Source organism: Delphinapterus leucas, chromosome 2 (genome assembly GCF_059928025.1).
Source record: "Delphinapterus leucas isolate spDelLeu-1000000601 "Yukka" chromosome 2, BTC_Dleu_Yukka2, whole genome shotgun sequence".
NCBI lineage: Eukaryota > Metazoa > Chordata > Mammalia > Artiodactyla > Monodontidae > Delphinapterus > Delphinapterus leucas.
Genome location: NC_143130.1, coordinates 166,928,176 through 166,945,625, shown reverse-complemented (window position 1 = coordinate 166,945,625; position 17,450 = coordinate 166,928,176). Strand labels below are relative to the sequence as shown.

The 17,450-nt window shown below is 41.2% G+C and overlaps 1 protein-coding gene across 12 annotated transcripts in view; it reads left to right on the top strand.

The window, feature by feature from the left end:
* The window catches only part of FOXN3 (forkhead box N3), a 407,295-nt gene that overhangs the window by 377,682 nt on the left and 12,163 nt on the right, over positions 1–17,450 (top strand). For all 12 annotated transcript variants that reach the window (XM_089908097.1, XM_089908098.1, XM_089908095.1 and 9 more), the window contains one exon: positions 4,918–5,023. In XM_089908097.1, the coding sequence (XP_089764223.1) occupies positions 4,918–5,023 (106 nt within the window). The remainder of the gene's footprint in view (positions 1–4,917; positions 5,024–17,450) is intronic.

Below are 17,450 nucleotides of genomic sequence, written 5' to 3'. Positions count from 1 at the left end.
GGTTATTACAGAGTATTGGGCAGAGTTCCCTGTGAAGAACCAAATATTTAACTGATCTAACAGAAAGGGATGATGCTAGAGGCCTATGCTTTTTTTTTTTTTTTTTAAATTTTTGTTGGAGTATAGTTGATTTAGTGAGAGCCACAAATCTGAGTTTAAGGTTGATTTTGAATGTCCAGTTTCTTATGGCATCTCTTCTCTAGCTGGAGCCTAGGTATAATTTCAGCACATTGGGTGGGGTGCACTGGGGTTTACGTGCTTTGAAATACATTGAGGGAAATGCAAAGGAAATGAAAGGAAGTCGACCTGCTGATAGGAGAAGGACTGAGGAGCGGTGGACTCGGGTTCCACCAGATCCCAGAGTCAAAAAAGCCATGCAATAGGGACCTCAGAATACCTTTCTCAGACATTTTAGACTGGCTGTGATTCATCTTTCAGAAGCCACATTCTTGACACTTGGGGATGGAGACAGAAAGGAGAAAAGATGGGAGGACAGTTAAGTGTCACAGCCGGGCTCCTGGCAGCCTGTGAGCAGAGAGGGGCACACCCGCCCGCCGCACGTGAGGCGCACTGCCAGTGCTGAGGACTGAGAAACGCCGGGTTTGGCCGAGGCAGCGTTCAGTGGCAGCTCATTTGAGAAGGAGCTCCAGGATTCAGAAGAAGAGCCTAGTCTGCACACCAAAAGTCTTGCGAGTTTTAGAAAATAGCTCAGGGAAAACTTTTTAATGCTGAGGGATAGCTCCGTCCGTGAGATTGTCTTTGAAGTGAATACAGTTCATTAACCAGGAAGATGTTTTCAGGGGTGAGTGCAGAGTTAGGGAGAGCTACAAAAAGCATAATAGGCTGAAAGAATTTCCCCATGTCCTGACCCCGTTAGGTCCTGTGCCTCAGAGATAATTAGTAAGAAGATGCCGTTGCGGTGAGATGGGATGGTGGAAGGATGAACATGGTGATGACGGTGATGATGAGCTTATATAATGGGCCAGCCACTGAGCTAGCAATTTGTGTACTTTGTCTTGTTTAATCTTCAAAATGATCCTCTGAGGTATGTTTATGCCTACTTCACAGGTGAGGAAACTGAGGCACAGAAAGGGTAAGGCACTTGCCCAAAGCCACAGAGCTAGCGGTGGGGCAAGACTTTGAGTGGAGGCCATGTGGCCCCATGACTTGTAACCATGCAGGAGGCTTCTTCCCTGAAGCTTAAATGAGACAAGAGGGTCAAAAGAACCCAGTCTCCAGTAGGTGCTCAGTGAGGGCTGGCTTCCTTTCTCTGTTTCCTTTCACGCCAGGTGCGCCCCTGGTGCTTAGAGGTTCTAGGCACTTGGGCAGAGGACTCTGGGCAAAAGAAAAAGTGGGGCTGCATTTCTCCTTTGACTGGCAGGTGATTCTGTGGCCGTACTAGAGGCCAGGGGAATGCATGCTCCATGAGTCTCATCCGCCCTCTTCACTTTCCAGGGCTCCCTAGTCTTTGTCCCAGGATTTTAGGTGGTTCCGGTGTTTTTGCCAAAATGGTGACTCTGACATGATTTGTTCAAGGAGAACGGAAGCACCGTGAGAGCAGTGGTTGCTCTTCCGGCTAAGTCTGTGACCAGAAAGATGGTCAAGGTCTTCCAATACGGTCTGGTTTTGTCTTTACCCATTCTTATGGGCTTTCTTCTTACCTGGACTGGAGACAGCACAGGCCACCCCAGGATTGCTCTGGGAATGTTGAGCATGTTGATGTTGATGATGGAGGGGATTGATGACTAACGTGTATTTTCAAAATAGCAATGCCTGTATTGATTCAGTTAATCTCTAAATACTCTGATAAATACCATTTGTCTCCTTCTTACTTAAGTAGCTTGTCAGGGGACACAGGCAGTAAAGGACACGAATGGGAAACACCAGAGTCTGGCTCTCAGCCACTATGCTGCAGACCACTTCCTTGCTCAAAACCCTTTAATGGTTTTCCCAATATTCATGGGATGAAGTCCAAAGGCATCTCATTCCTGCTCGGATTATGTGCTTTATCAAAATTACTTTTTAGTTCATGTGCACATTGTGATTTTTATCACTTCTAGGCCTGGTTTGTGCCTTTGAATCCCAACTTCGACGGCACTTCCTACAGGAAGGCTTCCCAGATAGCTTTTTTTTGGGGTTTGGTGTTTCCATCTTTCATGCCTGTAGGCCCCCTGCCCTAGCACTCGCCATAGTATATTTTCATTGCCTCTTCAGTTTTCTGTCTGTCCCACTTAACTGTGGGGACCCTGTGTCTCCTTCGTCTCATACACTGGCAGGTAGTTGGTAGTTTAATCCATTAATTGATACGATCTGTATATGGGACTGTAATAATTTTTACTGGTGAGAATTATAACCATGGTATAAATTTTAAATATTTAAGTTTTTTGGGGGGGGTACCATTCTATGAGATTTGCTTGCTGTTCTAGATGAGATCCCTAGTGACTGGTATATTAAATAGTATTATCAGAATTAAACTGAACCTGTGGTCATCTGACCATTTTGAGGAGAGTACCCTACAGAAAATAATTGAAAAACCCTTTCCCACGATCCCCAAAACAGAGACAAACCAAAAACACCTCTCTTTTCAAGCAGCCTGAAGCATCTGTCTACAAACTGCATAGTTCTACTGGTTTTTACATATGTCTGTCCACAGAAGCTATTGGTATTTTCTTCTAGAAGTTGCGTAGTTTTAGTGCTTACGTTTAGGTCTATGATCCATTTCTAATTAATTTTCCTAAGGGTACGAGGTTAGGACCGAGGTTCATTTTTTTCCAAATGGATCTCTGATTGTTCTCTCTTTTCCCCCATTGTGTTGTCTGCATATTTTTTGTCAAAAAATCAGTTGACCACACACATGAGTCTGTTTCTGGACTCTATTTTGTTCCATTGATCTATATTTCTGCACTTACACCAATACCGCACTGTCTTGTAGTTTTATAGGAATAATTCAGGTAAATATAAATTCTAGACACTCTTCTAGAGTTCTAGAAAACTCATCAACTGGGCAAACTATGATAATTAGCTGCAATATCACATCATAACAGGTTTCATGCTTTTAAGATACCTGGTGAGTCCCCTGCCTCAGATGATCTGAAATCAGGCTGATAGTACGGGATGGGTAGGAATTCCTGATCTAGTTCAGACTACCTTCATAATTAAATATGGGAAGAGACGGGATTCTGGAACCCTGACTGCACTAGTAGTACTGACTTCAGGCACTGGTTTCAATTTTGTCTCCCATCCCACCTTTTATAAAACCTAGTAACTAGGGCCTTACACAAACCTGGATGAGAAATGGCAAAAAAATATTAGCAGGAGCTACAGAATGCCCAAGGAATCGGTCTATAACTTAATCCCATATTCCAGAGTGGACATTCATCCTACGTGAAAGACCTGACTGAAGGTTCAGAATATTTAAGTAAATGTGCTTTTAGAGACCTGAAAATGATAGGAGTAAAAAGTATATGCTGTGTATTTTGGGAAAAGTAGTTATTCTACACAAATAATATCAGCTTTAAAAACTTAATATGCAGAGTGGCTTTTATTTTTGAAGGTATGATTTTCTAGAGTCTTTTTGGTAAGGTGTTTGTTTGAGAAAGCACAATTTGTCCACCTTGCCCCCGGATGAGACTGTGCCAGGGGCTGCATGAACACAGCCAGAGCTCTGGGGACTCTTTCGGATGCTGGCAGCGGAAGGGGTCTTAGAGAACACCGTTCAAAGAGGGACACAGAGATTCCGTGAGCTTGCCTGAAGTCCTACCAGAAGAACTAAGATTAAAACCCTGGTGTCAGTGCGCTCACACAGGATGCATGCCTGGCCCCATATACACACACATGGAGGAGTGTTGATGGTGCAGTAAGAATATTAGCTTGAACCAGAAGAAACTGCTGTTTGGGAGGTCAAAAAAGATCGAATATCAGGGATTTCCTATGGTTCCCGTCTTCTGCACATCCTCAGATTCATGTAAGGCCACCGTGAGTTTATATGCAGCATGGGCAGTATCTGATGGTCACTGGCGTGAAAGGTTGGCTTACGATTAATCCAGGGATGAGTGTGTATAGGAGACCATGGGATGATGAGAGAGCTCTCAGGAGATTTGCTTAGAGGAAGCTTCTGGGAACGAGGAAGGCGGCCCTCCAGAGCGGGCTGTGTGATTCTGAGGCAGGAGCCAGATCCACGCCACTGACGGCCCTTCACTCCCAGCAGAGACGGTTGTGAGGATTATGAGATGATGAGATGATGTTGTGAGCGCTGAGGTGCTGAGTAGTTTGTAAAATCAGCTCTGCTGTTCTCTTGGCTGTCTTTTTCCCTTGTTGGATTAAGGACGCTTAGAAAGATGTTCCCAGTTCTGACCATGAACAGCGAAGCATGAGGAAATGCTTTTGTTTGGTCATCTGCTGTCAGGTGGTGTCAGGTTCTTAAGATCTTTTTAGGGTCTGATTAGAGATAAAAGATTATATTTAATAAATGCAAGAAAATAATATTTGAAGCCCACTTTTTAAAACTCATCTTTTTTTTTTTTCCCCCACCAAGGCATCAATAATAAGCTATTGGTCTGACTTGGCTGACTAGATCCCTTTCTTGAGGTGTGGTATCTTTCTCTCTTTCTGTCTCGCTCTCATGGTATTTTTTTCTGTATCTATCTCCGTGTGTGTGTGTGTGTGTGTGTGTGGCCTGTGTGTGTGTGTGTGTCTGTGTGTGTTTCTCTGTCTCTGCTTGCTCTATGTACCTATGACTATCTCTTTCTCCCTTCTCTTTTTCTCCCTTCTCTCTTTCTCCCTTCTCTCTTTCTCTCTCTCTCTCTCTCTCTCTCTCTCTCTCTCTCGTTCTCTGGTGTATCCAAAATTTCTGACTCAGAGCAGAAATCTTCACAGTTGGATTCATGTGTGGTGTCTTTTCCCTTTTTGCTCTTTCAGTTCCTCCAGGAGTGATACAAAACGGAACGCGGGTTCTGAGCCGAGGCCTGTTTCCCGGAGTCCGGCCGTTGCCAATCACTCCCATTGGAATGACAGCAGCCGTGAGGTAAGGGAGACGCTTGCTGGGCAAAGCCCACCTGAGGAGTGGGAAGGACATTGTGTGTCCCACGGGGCTACTCGAGGGGTTGGAGAAGACCAGCCTCAAGTAGTAAAGACAGAAATAATACGGGTGTTCGAAAAAGTTAAAGTAGCTCCCAGGGACCCCAATCCAAGTGCCAACTTCTCCTTCTTGGGCCATCAAATTATCCTGGTCTCTTTGCAGATTAAATGAAGACAGATGAAACTAAGTTGCTTTATTCTAAAAAGGTGGGGTAAGGTGAACAGAAGGAAATGGTGGGCAAGTTAGTCATTAGATTCTAGGCTAGCTGGTCGACCTCTAGACTTAGCCCTGTCACTTCCCAGTCCTTTGACTTTGGGTGGATGTCTGACCTCTCTGGGCCTCAGTTCCCTCATCCACAAAATCCTCTAGTCCTGGGAAGGGTTGCAATGAAACATGCAAAAAATTATGTGTGAAAAGTGCTTTGGTAAGTGATGTATAAATACCAGGTGGCATCAGTCCCCTGCTTCTGAGAATCCAGTCAGTTGCCAAACCACATGAACTCTTCCTTGGGAAATTTCTTTCCTCCATCCTTCTCACCTCCTCTGCCAGCCCCAGAGTAGGGTCTGTCGCTAGCTTGGAAGCCTCACACGCACCAGTTTGAATGCCTTCCTCCTATTCCTTGCTGCTTCTCTGCCCACCCTCGCCCATCCATCAACCATCGCCAGACTGATTTCCTAAAATGTGCCTCTCCAGCTGTCTGCAAAAGCATCCTCCTTGGCTCCCACCACATCACCCTGATGTCCCCCTGGTCCTCCCATCTCCTTGAGCCAAATTTGTTCTCCACATACATCCAGTGTTTGCCCATCTTATTCATACAGTTTCCTCTCTGTCGATTCCCCTCAGACTCCATATACAAGGCAGCATATCCTTCATGGCCCATCACAAAAATGGTTCCTTCACAGAGCTTTTCTGCGCAGGCCTCTGAGCCAACATCAGATTAATTTCTCTTTTCTTGGAACCCATAAGCCCATGCTTTGGTTGTGACCCTTTGATGAGTGACCCTATGTGTGTGTGTCCCTCTGTCCTCTGTGGTTTGCTTGCTGAGGACAGGAGCTGGGTCTCACTCACTTGGCTGATGTCTCATTGCATGTTGCACAGCTACTTGTTTAGAAAAGGCCTGCCATGCTGAGCTGCATCCCTTCACAGCATCACCTTCTAGCTTCTTTCCTGCACTTTTGGATCAAGTTCACACCTAATGGCGATTTTGCTTTCATAGTGTTTCATGTCCCAAAGGAAACCATCCCAGGAAGTCTGTTAACTGGGCCCTGAGGGACACATAAGGTCGAGCTCCCTGATGTGAATCAACCATGTGGAGATTCTCCACTCACTTGTGTCTTTTAATCCTCCCAGCAAACCAACTACTTTTGACAGGATGGAAGTCCTTAATCTTCAGGGCAGGCGCTGGCATTTGGAACCTGCTAAGGAGGAAAGTTGGTAGGAATTAGAATAGTCATAGAATGATAAAAACCACTTATCATTTCTGTTAACCAGACATGGTGATACTTTCCAAAAGTGTATGGGAAGGTTCTTTTTCTTGTACTTCTCCCATATTTTTCTTAGATATCCTGAGATCAGTAATTGAATTCATAAATGGTAAGCCTCTTCCATGAAGCCAATATATCCATGCCTTGGCCTCACATTATGAGAGAGACATTCTGTTTTCTGTTCTTTCTTAAAATTGTTTCTGCCTAACCTCCTAGTTTGCCTTTTTGGTTGAGAAGACTTTGAGACCGTAGACTATTCTTACGGGGAGTAACAATCTACTTTTCTGAGCGGATGCTAGGTACAGACTTTCAGTTTGTCGTCTTCAGCATCTTTTCAGTGCCTTTGAAAGCAAACGAAGCTCTCCATGTGGCTCCAGCCATTCCCCCAGAGAAGGGAAGAGCCAGGCAGAGCGAAGGGAGGCCTGAGACCGGGCTGGCCTTCAGCAGGAGCTGCTCCTAATTTTAATTCCTAATTTTAATTATTACCCTCATGGCATATATAATTGCAGAAATTTACTGATTAGCCTCTAGAAGCATTATGTAAAATATAATTTTTTTTTAACTGGTTATGTTCTGGTTAGAAGATAACATAGCACTACAGCAAAACAATGATGTCTTCTTTCTGGTAAAAGAGTTGCTACTCATCCAGTCCAGCCAGTGCCTCACCTAGGCTCCTTCCACGGTAAAAGGCCACAGACAGGTTCAGGGCTAGACCTATGTGTCAGTCAGATCCAGTTGGGAGACAGAAGCCACACTAGGTACTCGAATAGAGAGACTTCGAAATAAAGAACCGTTAGCCAGGTAGAAAGTTATTAACCAGGCAACTGGAAGGGTAACAGAGGACTCAGGGTATCACGGAGGAAACAGTTGTAGGAAGTAGCCACATCCTCTCGGGTGAGGTTGGAATGACTGCCTCTCAAAGCTGGACCTCAGACCTCAGAGGAGGGGCTGGGGCTGGGATCCAGACCTCTTAGGAGGTACCACTGAGCTGGGCTGGAATCTCTGAGCTCAGAGGAGGGACCCGTGGAAGGACCAGAGGTATCTCTAAGGAGAAAGCTCCTGCTAGGGCACGTACCTGTCAGGGAACGTGAAGAAGTTGGGTCTCCAGTATTGGAAGAATCACAAACTGCATTCAGCGGCTACTGTAGGAATGAACTGGCGCTGCAGAGGGGAAGAGGCATTGCTGGGGTGACACAGGGACAGGAAGCACACAGGAAGGAGCGTGTCCCCTCTTCCTCCACCCCCTTCCCAGTCTCTTGAAGGCAGAGCCAGGAGTGCTGCAGAAATGTGGCTTGCCCCAGCCCACGAAACAGTACAGTAGTCTGGGGTTGGGGCTGAGTGACAATAGCTCATAACGTCTGTCCCCCTGCAAAAGCGCTCATAGTCGAAGAGTGACCTTCCTCAACGTCACAGGAGGTTTAAGCAGAATCATTTCAGTGAAATGTACAACCGCAGTTCGCAGAAACTAGACAAGTTCCCATTTGCATAAATAGAGATAAAGAAAACCATTGTGCATTAGCAGTCCATTATCCAAATACCAAGTCTGCACTTTCCACCTCAGTTTAAGAGACGTTAGGGAGAGGAATGTCGCAGGCTCTGGAAGATCAGGGACCCTTGCTTATAATACCTTTGCCCTCTTTATGGCCCAAATAGGAGGCAGTGCGACACTTTCAGGAAAAATGAATATAAACATAGCTAAGTGGGTATTTGTGGGAGACTGTGTAAAACCCATTAAGAAGTGTTTGGAGGGGAGGGGGGGATCTTGTTGTGCTTTTTCACATTCATTGCAATTGCAATTGTTTTAAATTTGGCCATTTGTCAGTTGAACCTAAATTCAACTAAGGGTATAGGGAAAACAGTCCAGCAGAGAATAGAACAACAGCAAACGTCGTCCGCCAGACCACGTGGCAGTGACCAAGGGTCCCTGGGGGTGTTCACATGTTTACAGGGGTTGCTGTCCCCATCAGTTCAGCTGGGGCTGGCAGGAGGGCCAGAAAGTCATTAGCACCCCCTGAAGACCTGCTTCCTACCCTGCTTTGTGTGACAGGTTTTCTGTGTGAGTCTAAGCAACTTCTCCTTAAGTGAAAATATTTGTCTTTCAGGGATTTTTTTTTTCCTCCACTGAGTGGCAAAGGCCATGTTTGTTTGTCTTAACTCTGAAACTGTTATTGACATAGATGAAGTGTTACTTTTATTAGCTGGTCATTACACAGCTTGTATTTGCTGGGTTCCTTTGCATATAATTATGATGTGTAATCTCCTTGTAAGAGTATCTGTCAATAGCATAATTGACTTTACAGTGTTGACTTTTTACTCAATAACCTCAGGGATCGGCCCATCCTTCGACATCGGAGACCTGCTTATTTTTAAATTGGCTTGGGCAGAGAGTCCTCAAGACACATTTTCCTCAAAATAACTGCTCCCACGTCTCATAGTTTTATGCCCGTGTCTTCTGCTGCTTCTCCAGTGAAATTTCTTGCAGAGAATACACTGAATGGGACAAACAGTTCTAGTCCAAGAAGAACTGTTTCTGGAATTCTTGGGAAATGGGAGCATAAGACTTCTTACATTCATAGAATTATGGGCTGCTTCCCAGGTACAGGCCATAGCACTCTCCTGGGTCTGAGCCACCTTGTTTTCGACTCTTAAGGCTTTTTGACCCCAAGTGACCTCTCAGGTGGCAGAGAAAAATTAAATGTCCAGGGCTTGCCAGAGGATTGAGAGAGAACTGGTGGAAGGGCCATCCTTCGTATGTCAAGAGAGCCCAGAAATTGCATGCATGAACTTGGGAACCAAGTTTCCTGGGTCTATAGCCTGCAGCTGTGTGACCTTGGGCCAGGTGTACCTGGGCTTCTCACGAGAAAACCAGCACCTGCCTCATGAGTTATTAGGATTAACACACAGTTACATGCCTGGCGCACAGTAAACATTATACAGGTGTTCAATAAATAAATAATTAGAAAAACAAACAACCCTATTCATAAATGGGAAAGGACTTGAACAGACTTATGTCCAAAGAAGATACACAAGTAATCTATAAGCACATAGAAAAATGCTCAACATCACTAATCATTAGGGAAATGCAAATCAAAACTACAGTGAGATACCACTTAACGCCCATTAGGATGGCACTGTCAAGAAAACAGGAAATAACAAGTGTTGCCAAGGGTGTGGAAAAATTGGAACCCTTGAGCACTGTTGGTAGGGTTGTAAAATGGTGAAGCCACTGTGGAAAACAGGATGGCAGTCCTCCAAAAATTAAAAATAGTAACTAACATATGATCCCTCAATTCCACTCCTGGGTATACACCCAAAAGAATTGAAAGCAGGTTCTCAAAGAGATATTTGTACATCCATGTTCATAGCAGCATTATTCACACAGTAGCTAAAACGTGTAAGCAACTCAAGAGTCCATCAGCAGATGAACAAACAAGCAAAATGTGGTATATATACACACAATAGAATATTCAGCCTTAAGACGGAAGGAAGTTCTGATACATGCTACAATATGGGTGAACCTTGAGGACATTTATGTTGAGTGAAATAAGACACTCACAAAGACGAATACTGTATGATTCCACTTATATGAGGTACCTAGAGTAGTCCGATTCATAGAGAGAGAACGTAGAATGGTAGTCGCCAGTAACTATGGAGAGAGGGGATGGGGAGGTAAATTGTTTAATGGGGACAGAGTTACAATTTTACGAGATGCAGGGTTCTGGAGATGAATGGTGGGGATGCCTACACAATGTTATGAGTGTGTTTAGTGCCACTGAAATGTATGCTTCAAAAGGGTTAAGATTTTTTGTTTGTGTATTTTATCACAAACTTTTAAAAAGGAAAAAAAATGAAATGAGTAATGGGGAGAGCCTTACGGATTCATCCAACCTGCCCTCCACAGACCTCCCCAGGCCCCCTGTCTGGGCACCTGAAGCTCAGTCCCAACCCCCAGAAAAGGCTTTAGGTTGGGCTTCTGTGCCACCTTGAGGACAGTGCACATTTGTGGCAAAGCCATGGTTTTGAGGAGTCATGACAGTAGTCTAAACCATAGCATGTTGTAAAATCATAAGGAAGCTCCATTTGATCACCACCTAAGGCTGCTTAATTTTATTTGGATCTCTAAGAACCTCAAGTGAAAACTGTCCTTCCCGTGGAACAGGAAGCAAGTCAGAAATAAATGGTTCTATACATACAAAAGATTAATACGTAAGGTCCTGTCCATATAGAGTCACCAGGAAAACCTATGTATCAGCTTTAGATCTCCTTGTCATTCTCTTTGTCTTTCCCTTGGAGAAGGTGTTTGTCACAGGAGTTTAGGAAGCCTGCAACCTTCAGTTTTAAGATAGGGTGGGGACCAGTTATACAACTGGAGGGAAAGTTTGCCACTGATCTCTTTCTTTTGTATTGTATTTTGTTTTGTTTTTTAAAAACCAAGTACCTGTCAGATTTTATCTTCTGAAACCATGGTCTTTGAAGGCAATTCTAAAACTCAGTATGAGGTTATGCTTAGTGGTGGGAAGGAGAGGAGGAAATATTACTAAAGGGAGCGGTTAAAGGGAAAAGGAAAAAACAGTACCAGGAGGGCAAAGGATGCACAAGAGTTCCTACTCGGCTGCCGGCTCGGCTTTTTGTCTTGACTTCTGTCTCTTCTGGTCCAGAAATCTAAACAATGACCGGCAAGTTCCCTGCGTAAAATTTGATCAGCGTTCTGGAGCTGCTCCTCGTGTTTCAAATCAATGGCATTGGTTTGAAAGTCCAGGCGGCTTTTCCTATTGTATCTAAAAATCCTCTGCTCTCCCGGTATGCAGAACTGTGCCAAATGCAAAACGGTTCATAGAGGAGAGTTTTAGGATCATTCCTGTTGTGTTCTGCGATCTAGTACAGAGAGGGAGTCACATTTACCTCAGTCTTTTAAGGGGACGATTTGCAGCTCATGGGAGAAAATGGTGCTCCTTCCTGCCCCCGCCCTGGAGGTGACCACTGAGACAGAAGTCCTGGAGTTGTTGAACCCATATGCTTCCTGGCAAGGGCTACCCAGCTGGAGCAAGCATCAGAGGCCCCTGCACCCGCTCTCTGAAAGATAACCATAATCCCAAGTTTTGTATTTACTATTCCTAGGTTTCTAAAAGTATTTTTGATATCTGTAAATACTGTATTTAGTTTTGCTTGGTTTTGAGTTTTATATAACTAGAATGATACTATGTCTTCTTTCCAACTTGCTCTTTTTATTCATTATTAAGTTTATTTGGTTTGCTGCATATAGTTGTAACTGATGATGGTTTTCATGGCTGTATAATATTCCACTCCGTGGCTATACCACAATTCTTTTTAAGACATTTGAATTGTTTATAGTTCTTTGCTGTTACAAGCAAAGCTGCTATGGAAATTCCTATACGTGGCTCCAGTTTCATTTAAGATGCATGTCCGGGTGTGGGAATTGTTGGTTTGTAAGGTATGAACATGCTCAGCTTTACCAGGTGATGACAGATTGTTTTCTAAAGTGCTTGTATCCATTTACACTCCTACCAGCAGAGTATGATACTTCCCGTTCCTCTTCATCTTCACAGACATTCGGAATTGTCATACTTTGCAATTTCAACCAATCTAGTGAATATGTGACGGTATCTCATTGCATTTTAATTTCCATTTCCCTTCTTACTAAAGATATTGCACAGTTCTTCATATATGTAATTGGCTGCTTGAATGTGCTCTTTGATGGATTGCCTGCTCAACATTTTTATTCATTTTTCTATCAGGTTGTTTCTCTTTTTCTTATCTTTGTAGGAGTTCTTTGTATATTCTGGATATTAATCCTTTATTGACTATATGTGTTACTAATAACTTTTCTAAGTTTGTGGATGGTCATTTCACGGTCCATAATAATGTCTTTTGATGAACAGAAGCTCTTAATTTTCATGCTTAGTAATCATTTTGTAATGAAATCTAGTGTCTTTATAAAGTCCCTGTGCCAAGATCATATGGTCTTCTATAGTTTTTTTCTAAAAGATTTTTAAAGTTTTTCCTACTCATTTAAATCTATAATCCATCTGGAGTTAATTATTTGTATATTGATTTTTTCCAGCAACCTTGCTAAATAAAATAAACCACCTTAGTAACTTTAATAATTTATCTGTAGATTCTTCTATGTATAGCATTATATCTTATATAAATAATGGTGTGGATTTTTCTAATTCTTATATCTTTTATTTTTCCTGTCCTATTGCAGTTAGGACCTCTGAGTAAAAGTAATGGCAATAGACATCTTTATATTGTGTCTTATTTTAAAGGGAGCTATGTTATTGATGAACAAATGATAGAATGTTCGTTACAGGTTTTTTTAGGAAATATACTTTATCATAACAAAAAAAATTCCTTCTATTTTTGGCTTGCTATGATACTTTATCATAAATGATTGTTGAATTTCATCAACGAAATGTTTACATCATTAAGGATAACTATAAATTTTTTCTCTCATTGTTTCTTTTTTTTCTTTTTTTGTTTTTTTTGCGGTACGCGGACCTCTCACTGCTGTGGCCTCTCCTGTTGCGGAGCACAGGCTCCAGACGCGCAGGCTCAGCGGCCATGGCTCACGGGCCCAGCCGCTCCGCGGCATGTGGGATCTTCCCGGACCGGGGCACGAACCCGTGTCCCCTGCATCGGCAGGCAGACTCTCAACCACTGTGCCACCAGGGAAGTCGATCGACCGTCTCATTGTTTTTTACTTGGTGAATTACATTATAAATTCCCAATTTTGAGTAAAATCTGCATTTCTGATATGCTTATGATACATTATATTTTTTACATATTGCTAGTGTTGGTACGCTGACCTCTTAGGTGTGAATTTTACATATTTGTCCATGTCCATGTTTCTCTTGTGCTATTTTTATCTAGTTTTCGTGTCAGGATTACGTTATTCTCATATAATGAGTTAAAGAGTATTTGCTATTAGATTCTCTGAGATTAGGTAAGATTGGAATTATCTATTACTTAATGTTTGATGGAACTTACTTGCAAAACACTGTGGGGCTGGTGTTTTCTTTGTGGGGTGATTTTTAACTATTGATTTAATTTCTTTAATGATTATAGTATAACTTATTTTTTATTTCTTTTTAAATTCATTTTGGTAACTGTAGGGATTTGTCCATTTCACCTGTTTTCAAATATGTTGGCATAAGGTTGTATCTATTCTCTATTTCATTGATTTCTGCTACTTTATAATTTCCTTTCTTTCTTTGGGCTTATTCTTTTTTGTTGTTTGGTCTGGATTGGATACTTTTTTTTTTAACTTTTCTTCTTTTTATATAAAAGTTTAAGGTTATAATTTCCTTCAAACTACTGCTTAGTTTCATCTATAAGTTTTGATACCTTTTATTTTCATTATTGTTACAGGTTCAAAGTATTTTCTAATTTCCATTTTGATTCCTTCTTTGACCCATACATGTCTTTAGAAGTGTGTCTTTAAATTTTCAAACCTAGGAGGAGATGGTTATTTCTTATTTTTGCTTTTAGTTACCTCTTCAACATTGATTATTAATTATAATACATTGTGGTCAGAGAATTGACCTGTAAGATACTGCTTTTTTGATATTTGTGGAGACTTGCTATGTGGTCTAGTAGTGTATATCAGTTTTTATAAATATTTTGTGTGTGCTTCAAAATAATATACCTTCTACATTATGAGCACATGTTCTATGTATGTCCATTAGATCAAATCTACCTATTAACCATATCTGTGTGTGTGTCTTGGGGGGGGGGGTGGAGGGACAGAAGGAGGGAGGGAAGGAGATGTGGGTTTGATCATTTCTCCTTATAGCTCTTCCAATTTGGGGTGTATTTTGAAGCTATCTTATTGGAGGTCTCCATGTTTAGAACAGTTATATCTTCCTGGTGAATTGAACCTTTATGAATGTTTAATGACTCTCTTTATCTGTAATAATGATTTTTGCCTTAAAAATCTATCTTATCTGGTTTTAATGTAGCTACACCAGCATGGCACGATGTTTTTCCTCCTTTTACTTTTAACCTTTCTTAATCCTTATGTTTTCGGCTCATCTCTTATAAGCAGCATATGGCTTTTTTAAAAATCTGTGTTAATGATCTTTACCTTTTAATGAAGATTTTTAGCCCATTTTAAATGACATATTTGGATTTATTTCTACCATCTTAGTTTGCATTTGTTTGTCCCCCCTTTTCCAGATTCCTTTCTAACATTGTTTTAAATTGATCACGATTCTTCCACTCCTCATTCCTTTTACCCCTCTTCTGATGGTTTAGAAATTATATATATTTTTCTCTTCTTTTAGTGTTGATCCTTGAACTTTTAACATGAACATTTTAAAATGTGTAGAGTTAATCAGTATCTTTAACCTCCTGATGAATACAAGGCCCCTGGAATGCTTTAACTTCTGTTCTCTCCACCTCCCAAATGATATGCTACATTTGTCTAGGACTTTAGTTCTATTTCAGTTTCTCTTTTGTTTGTTTTTTTTAAGTCAGTTGTTATTATAGTCAGCCCTCCGTATCCACAGATTCTGCATCCATAGATTCAATCAAAATATTTGGGAAAAAAAAGAATTCCAGAAAGTTCCAAAAATGAAAATTTGTTTGCCCTGTGCACCAGCAACTATTTACATCGCATTTACATAGAATTAGGCATTATCAGTAATCTAGAGATGAGTTACAGTATACGGGAAGATGTGCGTAGGTTATAAGCAAATACTATACCATTTTATATAAGGGACTTGAGCGTTTGCAGATTTGGGTACCTGTGGGGGTCCTGGAACCAAAACCCCACAGACACCAAGGGACGACTCTATTGTATTGTCTGGTCGATACCTGAATACATTTTCTTTGCTTATCATTTTTTTTCTTGCATCTGAGACCTTTCTTCTTGTTTTTATTTTTCATTTTTATTTTACAGTGGAGTATAGTAGATTTACAATGTTGTTAGTTTCAGGTGTACAGCAAAGTGATTCAGTTATACATACACATATATCTATTGTTTTTCAGGTTCTTTCCCCATGTAGGTTATTACAGAGTACTGAGTGAAGTTCCCTATGCTATATAGCAGGTCCTTGTTGATTATCTATTTTATATATAGTAGTGTGTATATGTTAATCCCAGCCTCCTAATTTATCTCTCCCCTCCACCTTTCCTCTTTTGTAACCATAAGTTTGTTTTCTAAGTCAGACCTTTCTTTTTGGATCATTTTCTTTTTTTCCTGAAAAATATTCTTAAGAAGTTCCTATAGATGAGTATCTGCTTTTAATTAAAGTCTTGAATTTTTGTCTGAAAATATATTTATTTTGCCTTCATTCTTAGACAATAGTATTGTAGTTTGACAGTTTTTTTTTTCTCTTTCACTTTGAGAATATTGTTCCACTTTCATCTGTGTCACTGGTTTTATCTTAATTGCTACTTCTCCTTAGGTAATGTGTTTCCTTTCTACTCCTTTTTTTTTCTTTGTATTGTCTGTGATAACTATGATGTATCTAGATATGCATTTCTTTTTATTTATCCTCCATGGGACTTGTTGGCTTTCTGAATCTGAAGATTGGTGACTTTCATCAAAGCTAGAAAATTCTCAGCCATTTTCTATTCTGGGATTGGATCTTCCCCATTTTTCCTTTCACCCTGGAACTCCAGTTAGATTTATATTGGATCTTCTTACTGTGTGCCATATTACCCAATCTCTCTTCCGTATTTTCAATCTCTTCATCTCTCTCTGCTGCATTTTCTATCATATCTTTAGCTCCATCTTTCAATTCACCAATTTTTTTTACTTTTTTTGTCTTACAACTCAATTACATTGAGTTTTTTAATTTCAGGGATTATATTTTTTCAGCTCTAGAAATTCTATTTGATGCATTCCAAAACCTGTCTGCTTGGTTTTTAATAATCCAGTCTTTCTTTCTAATATTTGTCAATTCCTTCTTTTATTTTTTTATACATAGTTTACATTCTGTGCCTAATTATTGCAATATTTTCAGACTTTGCAGTTCAGATTCTATAGGATGTTTTTTCTGTTGTCTCTTTATGTTGGCGTATTTCTTTTGTGTTTAATGATTTTTTTTTTAATTGTGAACATATGTTCCTTAAAATCTTATCTGTGGGAATTCTTTGTGGCCTGTGTTTAAAGTATGTTCTTCCAAAAAGGGTTTGTATTTTCTTCTAGTAGGCACAATTGGGCACTTGAAACTAAATTTAGCTTAAGGTCTTTTGGTCCACACAGTAGAATTCTGGCCTCATACCCACAAGACTTCAGGCTTGTGGTTAAAAATTCTCAAGGGAGGCTTTTCTTGTCTCCAGTTCCATCTGGAGCTGAGGTCAAGGCTGGCTTTTATCCCCATTGTCTGCCTGTGAGGGGCAGTTATTTTTCCCTAGGATCTCATTGAAGGCGTCATCATTCAAGGGTCCTAGCTTTTTATGTGGCATTTTTACATTTATACGTTCCTAGTGACCTGTTTGGTGATTTTAGGTTATGAGCTTCTACTTGAATGTTTGATTAAACTTGATATACAGGAATCCTGATGGCCTCAATGTGGCTTGCTTTCTTCAGGAGAGCATTTGCTTTTAAAATTTCTGCTGGTAGCCTGGGGACCAATGCATCCAAGGCCACTTTAACCCCCTCAAGGGGCCACAGAAACCCGGGAGCTGCCAAAATCAATCCTCCTGCCTCTCCCTCCCCCTAAGATTGGGCTCTTGTCCCAGGGCTAGAGGAGGCATTTGCTTCATGAAAACCCTGCCTTTCTTGGTTGCCTACTGCTCACGTTTCAGATTCTGTCCCGTTTTTTTTTAGATTTTCGTCTGTGTGTGTGTGAAGTTCTTTTGGTACATGTGCATTTATGTAGAGCTCTAAGAGTACCCTTATTTTCCAGGGAACCCAACAA